This window comes from Lissotriton vulgaris, chromosome 4_1, assembly GCF_964263255.1.
Source record: "Lissotriton vulgaris chromosome 4_1, aLisVul1.2, whole genome shotgun sequence".
NCBI classification, from domain to species: domain Eukaryota; kingdom Metazoa; phylum Chordata; class Amphibia; order Caudata; family Salamandridae; genus Lissotriton; species Lissotriton vulgaris.
In genome coordinates this window covers 2,077,161,552-2,077,175,850 of record NC_141691.1, presented here as the reverse complement: position 1 = coordinate 2,077,175,850, position 14,299 = coordinate 2,077,161,552, and the positions used below count along the sequence as shown (strand labels likewise).

At 44.8% G+C, this 14,299-nt stretch overlaps 1 protein-coding gene across 1 annotated transcript in view; it reads right to left on the bottom strand.

The window, feature by feature from the left end:
• Nucleotides 1–631, bottom strand: part of LOC147725061 (embryonic protein UVS.2-like) — a 90,976-nt gene extending 90,345 nt beyond the window's left edge. Inside the window, exon 1 of the mRNA XM_086918157.1 lies at nt 563–631. Within this exon, the coding sequence (XP_086774283.1) occupies nt 563–631 (69 nt within the window). The remainder of the gene's footprint in view (nt 1–562) is intronic.
• Nucleotides 632–14,299: the final 13,668 nt, after the last annotated feature.

Sequence of the window (14,299 nt, the reverse complement as noted above, 5' to 3'; positions counted from 1 at the left end):
TCTCACCTGTGCCTGCACTCGGCTCTATATACCATCGTTAAAGGGGTCTCACCTGTGCCTGTACACAGCTCTATATACCATCGTTAAAGGGGTCTCACCTGTGCCTGAACTCAGCTCTATATACCATTGTTAAAGGGGGTCTCACCTGTGCCTGCACACAGCTCTATATACCATAATTAAAGGGGGTCTCACCTGTGCCTGCACTCAGCTCTATACACCATTGTTAAAGGGGTCTCACCTGTGTCTGCACACAGCTCTATATACCATTGTTAAAGGGGGTCTCACCTGTGCCTGCAAACAGCTCTATATACCATTGTTAAAGGGGTCTCACCTGTGCCTGCACACAGCTCTATATACCATCGTTAAAGGGGTCTCACCTGTGCCTGCACTCAGCTCTATATACCATCGTTAAAGGGGTCTCACCTGTGCCTGCACACAGCTCTATATACCATCGTTAAAGGGGTCTCACCTGTGCCTGCACACAGCTCTATATACCATAATTAAAGGGGGTCTCACCTGTGCCTGCACTCAGCTCTATATCCCATCGTTAAAGGGGTCTCACCTGTACAGGTAAGCTCCAGCAGGTGCCCACCAGGCACACTGCCACCAGGGTCCATGCTCGACTGTCCATTCTCTGGTTCTGGAACAGAGCTCAGGTCACCACCGGACAATGTTTCTTCCTTCAGAGAGATGCTTCGTTGACCTTAGACCCTGTCCTTTATATACCTTGAAGAGGCTGAGCATCCTCCAATCAGCCTTCAGCCCCAAGGATGACGTCTCTTTCTGCACAGATCACAAGGTGTGTCTGTCCTGGAGAGACTGCCCTGGGATCGCCTCTGAGGTGCCAGAGCTAAGATAATAATAAGCAGCTTTTAAGTGTGGTAAATTGGGTTTGTGACAGTCCCTGCACTGTGATATATTCGTGTTGTCTGTATCCTTTCTGTCAGAGGGTGAAGTTGGGATTGGACACAGGCGCACCTTCAGGGTTTGGCTCCTCAAACAACAGCAAACGTCCTCGAGGCACCGAAAGACCCGGAGTGGAGAAGATCACAGGAGGCACAAAGAGTGCATCTGATGCGCTGGGCTTGGGTCTGGAGGGCAGATTTAATGTTTCAAGCAAAGTTAGTTAACTTCGTGGATGGATCAGAGTTAAACAGCTGTAGATGGAAGGCAGGGCTGAGGATGAAAGGAAGAGTGTAAGAATGAAAGGAAGAGGAGTAGGATGAAAGGCAGAGGAGCAGGATGAAAGGCAGAGTAGTAGGAAGAAGGGCAGAGGAGTAGGATGAAAGGAAGAGTGTGACGATGAAAGGAAGGATGGGAGGATGAAAGGATGAGTATAGGAATGAAAGGAAGAGGAGTGGAGGAAAGGCAGAGGAGCAGGATGAAAGGCAGAGTAGTAGGAAGAAAGGCAGAGGAGCAGGATGAAAGGCAGAGTAGTAGGAAGAAAGGCAGAGGAGCAGGATGAAAGGAAGGATGGGAGGATGAAAGGAAGAGTGTAAGAATGAAAGGCAGAGAAGTGGGAGGAAAGGCAGAGGAGCAGGATGAAAGGCAGAGAGGGACGATGAAAGGAAGGGTGGGGGGATGAACGGCAGGGCTGAGGATGAATGGAAGAGTGTAAGAATGAAAGGCAGAGATGTGGGAGGAAAGGCAGAGGAGCAGGATGAAAGGCAGAGAGGGACGATGAAAGGAAGGGTGGGGGGATGAACGGCAGGGCTGAGGATGAATGGAAGAGTGTAAGAATGAAAGGCAGAGATGTAGGATAAAAGGCAGAGGAGTAGGAAGAAAGGAAGAGAGGGACGATGAAAGGTAGGGTGGGAGGGTGAAAGGATAAGTGTAAGAACGAAAGGCAGAGTAAAAGGATGAAAGGTAGAGGAGCAGGATGAAATGCAGAGTAGTAGGAAGAAAGTAAAAGTGGCAAGATGAAAGGATGAGTATAAGAACGAAAGGCAGAGGAGTAGGATGAAAGGCAGAGTAGGAAGAAATGTAGAGTGGGACTATGAAAGGCATGGTGGGTGGATGATAGCAAGGGTGGGAGAATGAAAGGAGGGGTGGAAGAATGAAAGGCTTGGTGGGAAGATGAAAGGAAGGGTTAGGAGGATGAAAGATAAGGGTGGAAGAATGAAATACAGGATTGGAGGATGAAAAGATGCATGGATGAAAAGTGTGGTGGAGGCTGGACGAAAGTTATTTGCATTTAAAAAGGTGCAAGGCCAGTGCGGGTGGAATGGAGGGAAAAGGAGTAAAATGGTGGAAGCATGGGTGGAAGGATGGCAGCAGGGACATTGGCCCTTACGCCCTCATGACGGGATACGGCGCCCCTTCCTGAATTACATCCCCCACTCTCAGCTCAACATCTCCATAGTTGAGAAATTCAGACACAATATGAGAGCCCACCCACTGCCTGACAGCTTTTCACCAATAAGCTCCGAATTTTAACCTTCAATCATTTGTTTTCTTTCATAGCCCATGGTGTCCTTCGTTGTTTTAGGGGTGGGTGTAATTCTCTAAAGCCCAATTACTCGTAATTACTGTGAAAGGATTCGTAATTATGCGTAAGTACATGGCAAGTGTAATCCAGCATATAGCGCTATGTGTCCAAAATGGGCCTGCGGATGCACTCTATGCAGATAGCACTAAGTGCTACAGGACACCATCAGCTGTGGCCAGAGCTACGCGCTCTCTGAGGGCTTATTTATGAGAGGCTTGCGCTGCCCGAGCACCACTTCTTCTGACGCTCCAGCGGCGCAACCCTCTCAACCATATCTACGAGGCCACCAAAGCCACTTTGAGGGCTTTATATGGCCGCATAGACATGGAGTAAGACAAAGGAGCACAAGTCGCTGCGGTGCCTTACTCTGCGCCTGGGACGCGTTCCATGGGCGCTGCAGTGGGTTTTCCCACGCGACACCCTTGGGTTTTGACGATGCCTCAGATTGACCTGGGGCCGGGCTAAAACCGTACGCCTCCCCAGAGCAGGTGTAATGAAGATAAATATTATTTCTCTCCTCGTTTTCCTCTTCTTCGTGTGTGCCGCCTTCCGCAGCACGCATGGAAAGAGGAAAACGCCTCTCAAGATTGTGTTTGTGCAGGAAGGTGCCAAAACAATCCTGCATGCAACGCAGACACCTTTGCACCATGGGGCAAGTAGCGGGCCCTTTTGCTGGCTTTGGCAATAATTGCGTTGGTGTATCCACGCTCCTGTAGTTTGTGTGATAAGGTGCGGGATTGTCTTTTGTAGTCCACTAGGTGGCTGCAGTTTTCTCCCATAGTGTATGATGTCTTCTGTTTTCTTTCGCAGGGCATGGTGTGCTTTGTTTTCTCCCATAGTGTACTATGTCTTATGTTTTCTTTCACAGGGCATGGTGTGCTTTGTTTTCTCCCATAGTGTATGATGTCTTCTGTTTTCTTTCGCAGGGCATGGTGTGCTTTGTTTTATTCCATATTGTATGATGTCATCAGTTTTCTTTCACAGGGCATGGTGTGCTTTGTTTTCTCCCATAGTGTATGATGTCTTCTGTTGTCTTTCGTAGCGTATGCCGTGCTTTGGTTTATTCCATATTGTATGATGTCTTCTGTTTTCTTTCGCAGTGCATTGTGTTCTTTTTTTTCTCCCATAGTGTATGATGTCTTCTGTTTTCTTCCGTGGTGTATGCTGTGCTTTGTTTTTTCCCATAGTATATGAGCTCTTCTGCTTTCTTCACTAGTACATGCTGTGCTATGTTTAATCCCATAGTGTATGATGTCTTCTGTTTTCTTTCATAGTGTATACTGTGCTTTGTTTTCTCCCATAGAGTAGGATATCTTTGGTTTTCTTTCGTAGTGCATGGTGTGCTTTGTTTTCTCCCATAGTGTATGATGTCTTTTCTTTTGTTTCGTAGTGTATGCTGTGCTTTGTTTTCTCCCATAGTGTATGATGTCTTCTGTTTTCTTTCTCAGTGGATTGTGTGCTTTGTTTTCTCCCATAGTATATTTATTTTATTTATTTATTTAGGTTTCTTGTAGAGCGCTAACAATCATCCCAAAGGGATATCACGGCGCTGAGATTGCTAAAGTACGGGTGCAGTGGGCATCGTTGCTTGATTTAGTCGAAGTGGTGGAAAAGGAAGGTTTTTAGTTTTTTCCTAAATGCCAGGTGGCATTCTGTGAGTCGGAGGGCCACAGGCAGTTCATTCCACTTCCTTGCTGCGATGTGGGAAAAGGCTCGTTCGCCCATCCTGGCTCTTTTAACCCGGGGGATGCTAGCTTGCGCCGAAAGTTGAGAGCGGAGGGTTCTGGCGGGAGTGTAGAAGTGAATCCTGTTTCTCAGAATGAGAGGTCCTGTCTGGTGCAGTGCTCTATGAGTGATGCATAACATTTTAAAAGTTGCTCTTTGCTTCATCGGCAGCCAGTGCAGATCACGCAGACAGTTTGAGGCCGAATCGTATTTCCTTTTCATGTAGATGGCTTTGGCTGCTGCGTTCTGCACCAATTGAAGTTTGGTGAATAGGTACTCCGCCATGCCTACGAACAAGGAGTTTCCATAGTCCAGCCTACTCATCAAGAGAGACTGAACTAGGATCCTTCTGCACTCTATTGGAACCCATGGAAAGACTCTTTTGAGCATTTTCAGGGTTGCAAAGCCTTTGCCGCATATAGTGGCTACATGAGTTTTCATGGAGAGGGAGGTGTCAATAGTTATTCCAAGGTTCTTCGCTGTTGGTGTCGGGGCAGGAGGGATACCCAGGGCTTCCGGCCACCAGGTGTCGTTCCACAGTTCAGTATGGCCTCCGAACAACATTTTGTACATCCCCCTTCCGGAGAAACAAGTGTTGATGAAGCAACAGATAGACTTCAGGACCACATCGCAACGGCTCTAGAGCACTGCACTCGACAGTGTCGGAATCCTAAACCCAGGCGCACTATGTCTGAAAAGTGGTACGGCCAGGAACTGAAATCACTAAAAAGGAAATGCACTATGCTCGAACACAAATGGAGGCTAACAAGATCCCAAGAGACTAGGTCAATTTACAAAAAAGAACTGTTGCAATATACTAAAGCCATTAGGAAGGCAAAAAAGGACTACTTTTCCAATAGAATTCTAGAGAAGAAAGACTCCTCCAAAGAGCTCTTTAAAATTGTCAAAGACCTATGTTGCCCGCCCAGCTTATCATCTAATCTGGTTCCCTCGCAAATCAGCTGCGACAAAATGAACAACTTCTTTTGTGAAAAGATAGACAAGATCTATTCTTCCTTCCCCAATCCTGAGACGGGCATCCCGGAGGAACACGAGCCACCCACCTTTCATGCCCACTGCACTAGCTTCGGCCCATTCTCCGAAGAGGAAGTAGGCAAAGCAATGCTCGAAATTAAATCCGGCTCCCCCTTGGACCCTTGCCCCCACCATATTTTCCGGCAACTCATTCCTTTGATTTGCCCTGCAGTAACTCAAGTGCTGAACCATTCACTAGAAACAGCAGAATTTCCATCCAGCTGGAAGAACGCCACAGTCACCCCCCTTCTAAAAAAAGCAGGTCTTGATATCAACAACCCGACCAACTATAGACCCATTTCCCAACTTCCCTATTTGTCAAAAGTCCTAGAGAAACTGGTCAACAGGCAACTGGTCAGTTTTCTCGAAACAAACAACCTCCTAGACATTACACAAACAGGTTTTAGGGCCAACAACAGCACAGAAACTACTCTCCTTGCTGTGCTTGACAACATCAGAATGCATGTGGACCAGGGGAAAACAGTTGCCCTAATCCTGTTAGACCTCTCGGCAGCATTTGACACTGTCCCCCACAATCTGCTCCTGGAAACCTTGGCATCCAGGGGCATCAGGGACAGAGCACTGGGATGGCTGCGGTCTTTCCTATCGGAAAGATCACAATCAGTGCACCTGGGCAATTTCTCATCCTCTCGCCGGATTATCAAATACGGGGTCCCGCAAGGGGCCTCGCTAAGTCCTACCCTGTTTAATGTTTTCGTGTCTTCCCTCGCTGAAATTGGCAGAAGATGGGGTGTTGAAATCTGTTCCTCTGCTGATGACACCCAACTTACTGTAATTTTGGATGAGGAGGATAACCCCAAGGATAGGCTTCTAAACTGTCTCTCTGATTTGGCTGATTGGATGCACAAGCACTACCTTAAGCTAAATGCAGACAAATCAGAGATACTCTTTCTGTTCCCATAACTAGTACATGCTGTGCTTTGTTTTTTCCCATAGTATATGATGTCTTCTGTTTTCTTTCGTAGTGTATGCTGTGCTTTGTTTTGTTCCATAGTGTATGATGGCTTCTGTTTTCTTTCGCAGTGCATTGTGTGCTTTGTTTTCTCCCATAGTATATGATGTCTTCTGTTTTCTTTCATAGTGCATGCTGTGCTTTGTTTTCTCCCCTGCTAAATGATGTCTTCTGTTTTATTTCATAGTGCATGGTGGGTTTAGTTTTCTACCCTAGTGTATGATGTCTTATGTGTTCTTTCGCAGTGCATTGTGTGCTTTGTTTTCTCCCATAGCATATGAAGTCTTCTGTTTTCTTTCGTAGTGTATGCTGTGCTTTGTTTTATTCCATAATGTATGAATTCTTCTGTTTTCTTTTGCAGTGCATGGTGTTCTTTGTTTTCTTTTAAACAAAGTGGAATCCAATCAGAGGGTGGTAGTGATCCCTAAAGTGATGGGGAGCACACAGTGTTGTTTAAATGCCCCTCACACACCAACAGGCCCCTTGGTGTCATGCTTCATCATCGTTGCCTTGGCACCCCTCTACGGGATGCGGCGTGCTGCGACTCACGGATACGTAGGAGCACTGATAGTGAACTATGTGTATATGTGTGTGAGCGAAGGAGTGTGAGTAGTGAGGTGAGGTGAAAAAGTGAAGGTTAAAAAATACCTGGCTCTTAGGAAAAAATTATTTATTATGTCCTTGGCTGGTATTGTTAAAAAGGTGCAATGTGAGGAAAGCGTCGACATGTTTCGGAGTACAGCGACTCCTTCTTCAGGACGAGGATATGCACGTTTATCCTCATCTTACTCACTGCTCAGTCTGAGCATGGTTCCGCTTCTAATAAACTCACTAATTGAAGCATTTGGCAGTATATAAGAGGCCAAAGTCAACCTGATCCCTCACATCATCGGAGCCACGTTGAGGGGAAGGCAGTCTACTAGACCGTGCAGTAACCGTGAGTTGGGTTGTAAAATCGAGGGCCATCGAATTTCTCAGAGGTTGATATACCCTAATACGTATATTTGTCAACCTCACATTGCACCTTTTTAACAATCAAATAAGTGAATTCGTGCACAAGCAATTTGCAAAAAGAATGTTCAACGTTGTAGCGTGCGTCTTGAGGTATCACTCTCTAGACCATAGAGTGTGTACTAAACATCAATTTATGGCGTCCTTGAGCCTCAAGGGCGGCCCTCAAGGCACTGAAAAACTGCGCATAAGCGCTTAAATCATTGAAAACCAAATGTTCTTAGATAGTTTGCAAAGCTTTCCTTCAGATTTATTAATTTTTTCACAATGTCGGCGTTTGGAAACGCGTAATTTCGAATAAGCAGAGATAAGAGGTTAGCTGTACACTCTGCCACGAGAAAGCAGGATAGCAGTATATTTGGCAAGCTGTATTCAGCTAAACGTAATGGCACAGGGTATCTCAGACCTTTCGCAGCAACACGGAGCACTGTGCAACTAATCTAAGAACTTCAAAGTTCAACCCATTTGGTGTTTAACTGGGCACACAACCTCGCATTTCTAGATGCTCAGAGGTATCACGAGTATTTATAAGACGTTTCAAATCTCCCTCAGTTAAACACATTTGTATTTTGGTTGCAATTGGGTATACTTGCATGTAATTCATATATATCACCTCATGACCATGCAGCAATGTTTACATACAGTTATTAGATAGCATAATATGTACTCGATTTTTTGTTTTTTGGTATTTTTTTGTTTTATCGAATTTTCTCATGTGACTGAATTTTCCTGCTATATTGGAATCATGGCACTATCTTAATTTGCCAATGTTAAGCTGCGATAGAATTTCGTTTGATACTGTATAATTTTTACATGTTGTTAGATGGAATGACGGGGACATGTATCCTAACCACTAGTTATTTTCACTTTCAGATTCCCCTGATGAAGTGCGCTAGACGCACGAAATGCATTGGGAACTTGTTGAAATACTGCTTTGTTTCAATGGATTAACTTGTTTTTGATGAACAAAAAACGAATATATGATATGAACATTATAAACTAAAAATTTGGATAATAAAGCTAAAGGAAAGCTTTGCAAACTATCTAAGAACATTTGGTTTTCAATGATTTAAGCGCTTATGCGCAGTTTTGCAGTGCCTTGAGGGCCGCCCTTGAGGATCAAGGACGCCATAAATTGACCTTTTTAACAATACCAGCCAAGGACATAATAAATAATTTTTTCCTAAGAGCCAGGTATTTTTTAACCTTCACTTTTTCACCTCACTTCACTACTCACACTCCTTCCCTCACACACATATACACATAGTTCACTATCAGTGCTCCTACGTATCCGTGAGTCGCAGCACACCGCATCCCGTAGAGGGGTGCCAAGGCCCCGATGATGAAGCATGACACCAAGGGGACTGTTGGTGTGTGAGGGGCATTTAAACAACACTGTGTGCTCCCCATCACTTTAGTGATCACTACCACCCTCTGAGTGGATTCCACTTTGTTTAAACGAATTACATGGGGAGACTGAATCCACTTGTCTCTCTCCCTCCCTCCTTTTGTTATATTTACGTTCTTTGTTTTCTCCCATATTGTAAGAAGTCTTCTGTTTTCTTTCTTAGTGTATGCTGTGCCTTTTTTTATTCTATACTGTATGATGTCTTCTGTTTTCTTTCGTAGTGCACGGTGTGTTTGTTTTCACCTATAGTGTATGAGGTGTTCTGTTTTCTTTCGTAGTGCATGCAGTGCTTTGATTTATTCTATAATGTCTGATGTCATCTGCTTTCTTTCACAGTCCATGCTGTTCTTTGTTTTCTCCCATAGTGTATGATGTTGTCTGTTTTCTTTCATAGTGCATGGGGTGCTTTTTTTCTCCCATATTGTATGAAGTCTTCTGTTTTCATTCGTAGTGTATGCTGTGCTTTGTTTTATTCCATATTTTATGATGCCTTCTCTTTTATTTGCTGGTGCATGGTGTGCTTGTTTTCACCCATAGTATTTGATGTCTTTCTTGTTCTTTGTATTTTCCCACAGTTTTCTGTTTTCTTTCGTAGTGTATGCTGTGCTTTGTTTTCTTTCATAGTGTATGATGTCTTCTGTTTTTTTTTCCTAGTGATGGGGATCCGCAGAACTGGTACACCTTTGCAAACATCTAACCACACTAAGCATCCCCCATCCAAAACCGTAAGCTTCCCATCATAACCAGACACCTGGTCTAAAGTCCCTAAAAAAGAATGAAAGAATCCTAGAAATAGATTGCAAAAAAACTTGCAACCTTAATGACAAACTCAAGGGAACTTCACAAGATAATTACTGAATTACAGAATCTGGAATACTCTTTCTCCAATGCCCCTCACTCACAAGAACCCCTTGAGAATCTCTTTCTGACCACTTAATCAGGCTACACAATATCATAACATTTTTTGCCAGACCTGCAGGTTTAGTGACTGGAATAATCGACTCGACCTAACTGTGATGTACGTGACCTGTAAATTGGTCTCAAATTTTGTGATCCTAGGCAAATATTTTATTTGACAGAGCCGTCTTTTTCTTCATTAATCGCATGTGAGAGCCCTGCCAATTTTCTTTTTATTTTATATACTAAACTTTTGCTGCATGTATAATAAGAATCTAGCCCATTTAGAGGGTGCAGATGACCCCTGACCTTCCTCTGAGGATGCTAATAGCATCGTCATCTAGGCGGGGGCTGGAATGTTTCTCAGTTTATGTTTAAAAATTCACTTGTATTCTTGACTGCCCAGAGGCGCTCCATACTGGTCCTCCTTAATGTCTGTGAAAACTTTGAAAAGATATCCGGGTACACCATCAATTGGTCCAAATCGTTACTGTACATACTACATGGCCCCCGCGGCTCCCCGGCGGTTGCCCGCTCCAAATCACGCATGACTCGTTCAAATATTTGGGCATACATGTCACAACTAACCCACATGCGTTCTTTACTTTAAGCAAATTGCGGCTCAGTTGTCCACACTACTATCGGGCAGCAAACCAGCACGTATAGCGCAGGTGAAGCTGCACCGAGGATGGTATGGTGGCGGAATAGCGCTCCCTAATGTCCAGCTGTACTATTGGGCAGCACAACTAAAAGTCAGTAATCAGTGGATACACGCTTAGCAGGCTGACCCAGCATACAAGGCAGACAGGTTTCTGCTGGGAACAGGAAATGTGCTGTCTGCACTCTATAATAAAGGGCATATCTCAAAACTAGTAGGACCCAAGAAACACACAGTGGCAATATAGCATACAGCGCAAGCACGGCTGGGACAATGGAGACGCCGCTCTGGGACACTAAACGACTGGGTAGCCTTAGAAACAGCAAGGGCTTTAAGCAGTGGGATACTATAGGTAACTCCACAGTGGGGGACCTGTGGGACAAGGGGAAGGTGATCCCGTTTGGCAGCTTCGACAACAGTACAAGCTAGCACCGATTGAAATTTTCCGATACAAGCAGGTTTGGCACGCACTACTTGCAGCTTTGGCAGAAGGCACGGAGGTGCCTGAGGCCTCCATGCTGGAGGACAGGCTGCTAACGGACTATATGCAAAAGCGAGCCATATCGTTCACATATCGTAAGTTAATTAATAATCTACCAGACCCCACAGTCTCTCTCAGGGATAAATGGGCGCGCTATGTATGGGGCCTAGATGACACGGAATAGCAAGAGGCGTTGGCCTCACCAAAAGAGGTGGGTATACCCTCAAGACTCAGACTAGTACAGCTCAAAATATTGCAAGGCACATACCACACTAGATACACTCTATGCAAGATGTGCAGAGCACAGCATCCATATTGCCTTGGAGGGTGTGGGGAATAAGGGACATTCTATCATACAGTGTGGCAGTGCCCTAAGATAGCTGACTATTGGAAAAAGATAATGAGAAGGGTGTCGCAGATGGAAGGAGTGTCACTAATTCCAGATCCGCGGAGGTGCCTACTAAATGTTTCGGAATCGAATGACCTTACGCATCAGGCGCAGACATGGGCAACCATGGGGCTAATGGTGGCCAAGAGAAATATAGCGCAGGCATGGGGGGTGGCAGGGGTGCCGTCTTTGGCAGCATGGTGTACAGACATGGATATGGCCATGATGGCTGAGAGGACGGTATTTGTCAATCGAGGCTGTCCCCAGAAATGGTGCAAGATATGTGGAGTGTGGAATAAGTTCCGGGGAGATATCTGTGAGCCACCACCGGACCGTGATGAAGAGAGTACAGAGGGGGAGCAATAAAGTATGTGTCAGGATAAACCAAGGCGAACTGTCTGGAGTAGTGCATGACATCAGAAAGATATGTAAAGACGTCAGTCATAATTTGTTATTATGGGAATGTATATTGATTATGCAATGCTATTATGTGCAACCTGAATTTTATGCCACAGTTTCTTATGAAAACAATAAAACAGATTTTTTTAAACAAGCATTGGAAATGCAATAGGTCTCGCAGTAGTAAAGTTTGAGCTATAGGTGTTATTTATTTTTTTGTTTTTTATTTATGTGTTGTTTTTTCTAAATAGCTAAATTAATAGCTTTCTTCTTTACAAAGCCAATAGTTATAATTTTTGTAAATGTGACACCTCTAGCATTTGTAAAGCAACATGTTTTGTATTAACGGGACTTATATGTGACTTATATGTATTGATATAAAAAAAATCAATGGCTTTAAAAAACAATTAATAATTAATACGTAAATAAAATGGATTTTATTTTATATTGCCAATAGCTTAAAGTTTATTAAATATATTTAGTGAAGATGCTGTGGTTGCGCTGAGTGAGGGTGAGTGAGGGTGAGGGTGAGTGAGGGTGAGGGTGAGGGTGAGTGAGGGGTTGAGGGTGAGTGAGGGTGAGTGAGGGTGAGGGTGAGGGTGAGTGAGGGTGAGGGTGAGTGAGGGTGAGTGAGGGTGAGGGTGAGTGAGGGTGAGGGGTTGAGGGTGAGTGAGGGTGAGGGTGAGTGAGGGTGAGGGGTTGAGGGTGAGTGAGGGTGAGGGTGAGGGGTTGAGGGTGGGTGAGGGTGAGTGAGGGTGAGGGTGAGGGGTTGAGGGTGAGTGAGGATGAGTGAGAGTGAGGGGTTGAGGGTGAGGGGTTGAGGGTGAGTGAGGGTGAGGGTGAGGGGTTGAGGGTGAGTGAGGGTGAGGGGTTGAGGGTGAGTGAGGGTGAGGGTGAGTGAGGGTGAGTGTGAGTGAGGGTGAGGGTGAGTGAGGGTGAGGGTGAGGGGTTGAGGGTGAGTGAGGGTGAGGGTGAGTGAGGGTGAGGGTGAGTGAGGGTGAGTGAGGGTGAGGGTGAGTGAGGGGTTGAGGGTGAGTGAGGGTGAGTGAGGGTGAGGGGTTGAGGGTGAGTGAGGGTGAGGGTGAGGGTGAGTGAGGGTGAGGGGTTGAGGGTGAGGGGTTGAGGGTGAGTGAGGGTGAGTGAGGGTGAGGGGTTGAGGGTGAGTGAGGGTGAGGGGTTGAGGGTGAGTGAGGGTGAGGGGTTGAGGGTGAGTGAGGCTGAAACAAATATATGGTTTCAAAAAATCCAAAACGTTCAAGATAATAATGCCATATCTCTAAACCATTTCCTAGAATACACAATTTGAATTGGAGATTACAATAAACATTAACCTTAAACCAAATGGATAACCAAATAAGCACGATCAAAATTCCCAGCTCAAAGGTTCGGAACAGACCACATCAAACTCAATTGTGAAAAAAAGTCAAATATATTATTGCGTTATGTTAGTCTTTTACAGCCGAATACAAAGAACCTTCGTTTGTAGGTTCATCCCAAAAATTACAGTTAGTAAAGGTATTTTAAAGGTGGAAGGAGTTTCTCTTGCAATATGAGAACAATTAAGTAGACTCCTCTCACATGCAAATAACTTGTAGTCCGATTTCTCCTTCACCTTTAAAGGTTTCCGATATTTCAGACAATATATTGACGTACCATTTAATTATGCACAGCCAGCCTTTGATTTGAGAAATCATGAATTACGCATAAGCTGCTTACGTTATTTAACCAGCAGTAAACTGTATAAGCAGGAAAAACGTACTAGTTTTTTGTTTCAACAAGCTAGAAATGGTGAGGTGAGGCTGCCGGACTGACGGCCAAGTAGAATTTGCTGAAAAGGTTTGCCAGGTGTTGCGGTATTACTGAGATTGGGCGATGAAAGTCGTTCCGGGCCTTCCTGCATTCAAAGCTTTAACCCATATGTCACTGCTGATGTCACAGGGAGCTGAGACAGACACTCAACACAAAGAAGTCGAACAAAAACAGTCATACACACAGATTATAAATACACATATACCTGCACAAGTGCGTGCCAAAACAGACTCAAATAGAGGAATGCACAAAAACAGGTACACAAACACATAATGGCTGCAGCCACAAACATATAAAGCATACACATAGACCCAGCCACACAAACACATGCAAACCTTCAAACACAAACCTGCACCTATCCACACAATGCGACAGTCACAAGCATACAAACAGAACATCTGCCTAAGAGCCTTCGACTTGTGGACTCTCTTCTGCTTTCAGCTCATGGACAAATGTCCATTTCCCATCTGCGGTGCCAGCTGCAGGCACTGGTCAAGGTGAGTGTCTTTGTCTTTAACTTGTCTGCGAAGAAAAAAAAAACGCCTGGTGCCACCCGAGTGACTGCAATCACAACGCAAGAGAGATTGAGAGACACCCCCGCCAGTGGGCAGTGAGAGAAGGAAATGAATTGTTGGATGCGAGTAGATGTGGGAATGATAGGCAAAGTGAAATAGATCATTTCAGAAGTAACACAGCTGCCAAAATAAGAGCATTCCTGGCAGGTTAATGTGTTCAAAACCTGCAACAATTCAAGAATTCCTCAATGAAAGGACGGATATGGGTGTAGAGGAAGAATTGCAGCATTTTTCAAACAGAAAAGCAACTTAACATCTGCTCCTGCCAAGAAGGAAGCAAGCACACTCCTAGAAGTGGGTGCAAGATGTTTCAAGTTAGGCTGCGCGTGCAGTCTGACGTCTGATGTAGCACGACAGGCGGAAGCTAATCACACTTCAAACCACAGCAATAAAAACAATAGAACTCACGATTTACACATTCTGACTTTAGTCAAATTTTTTTTCAAATTTTA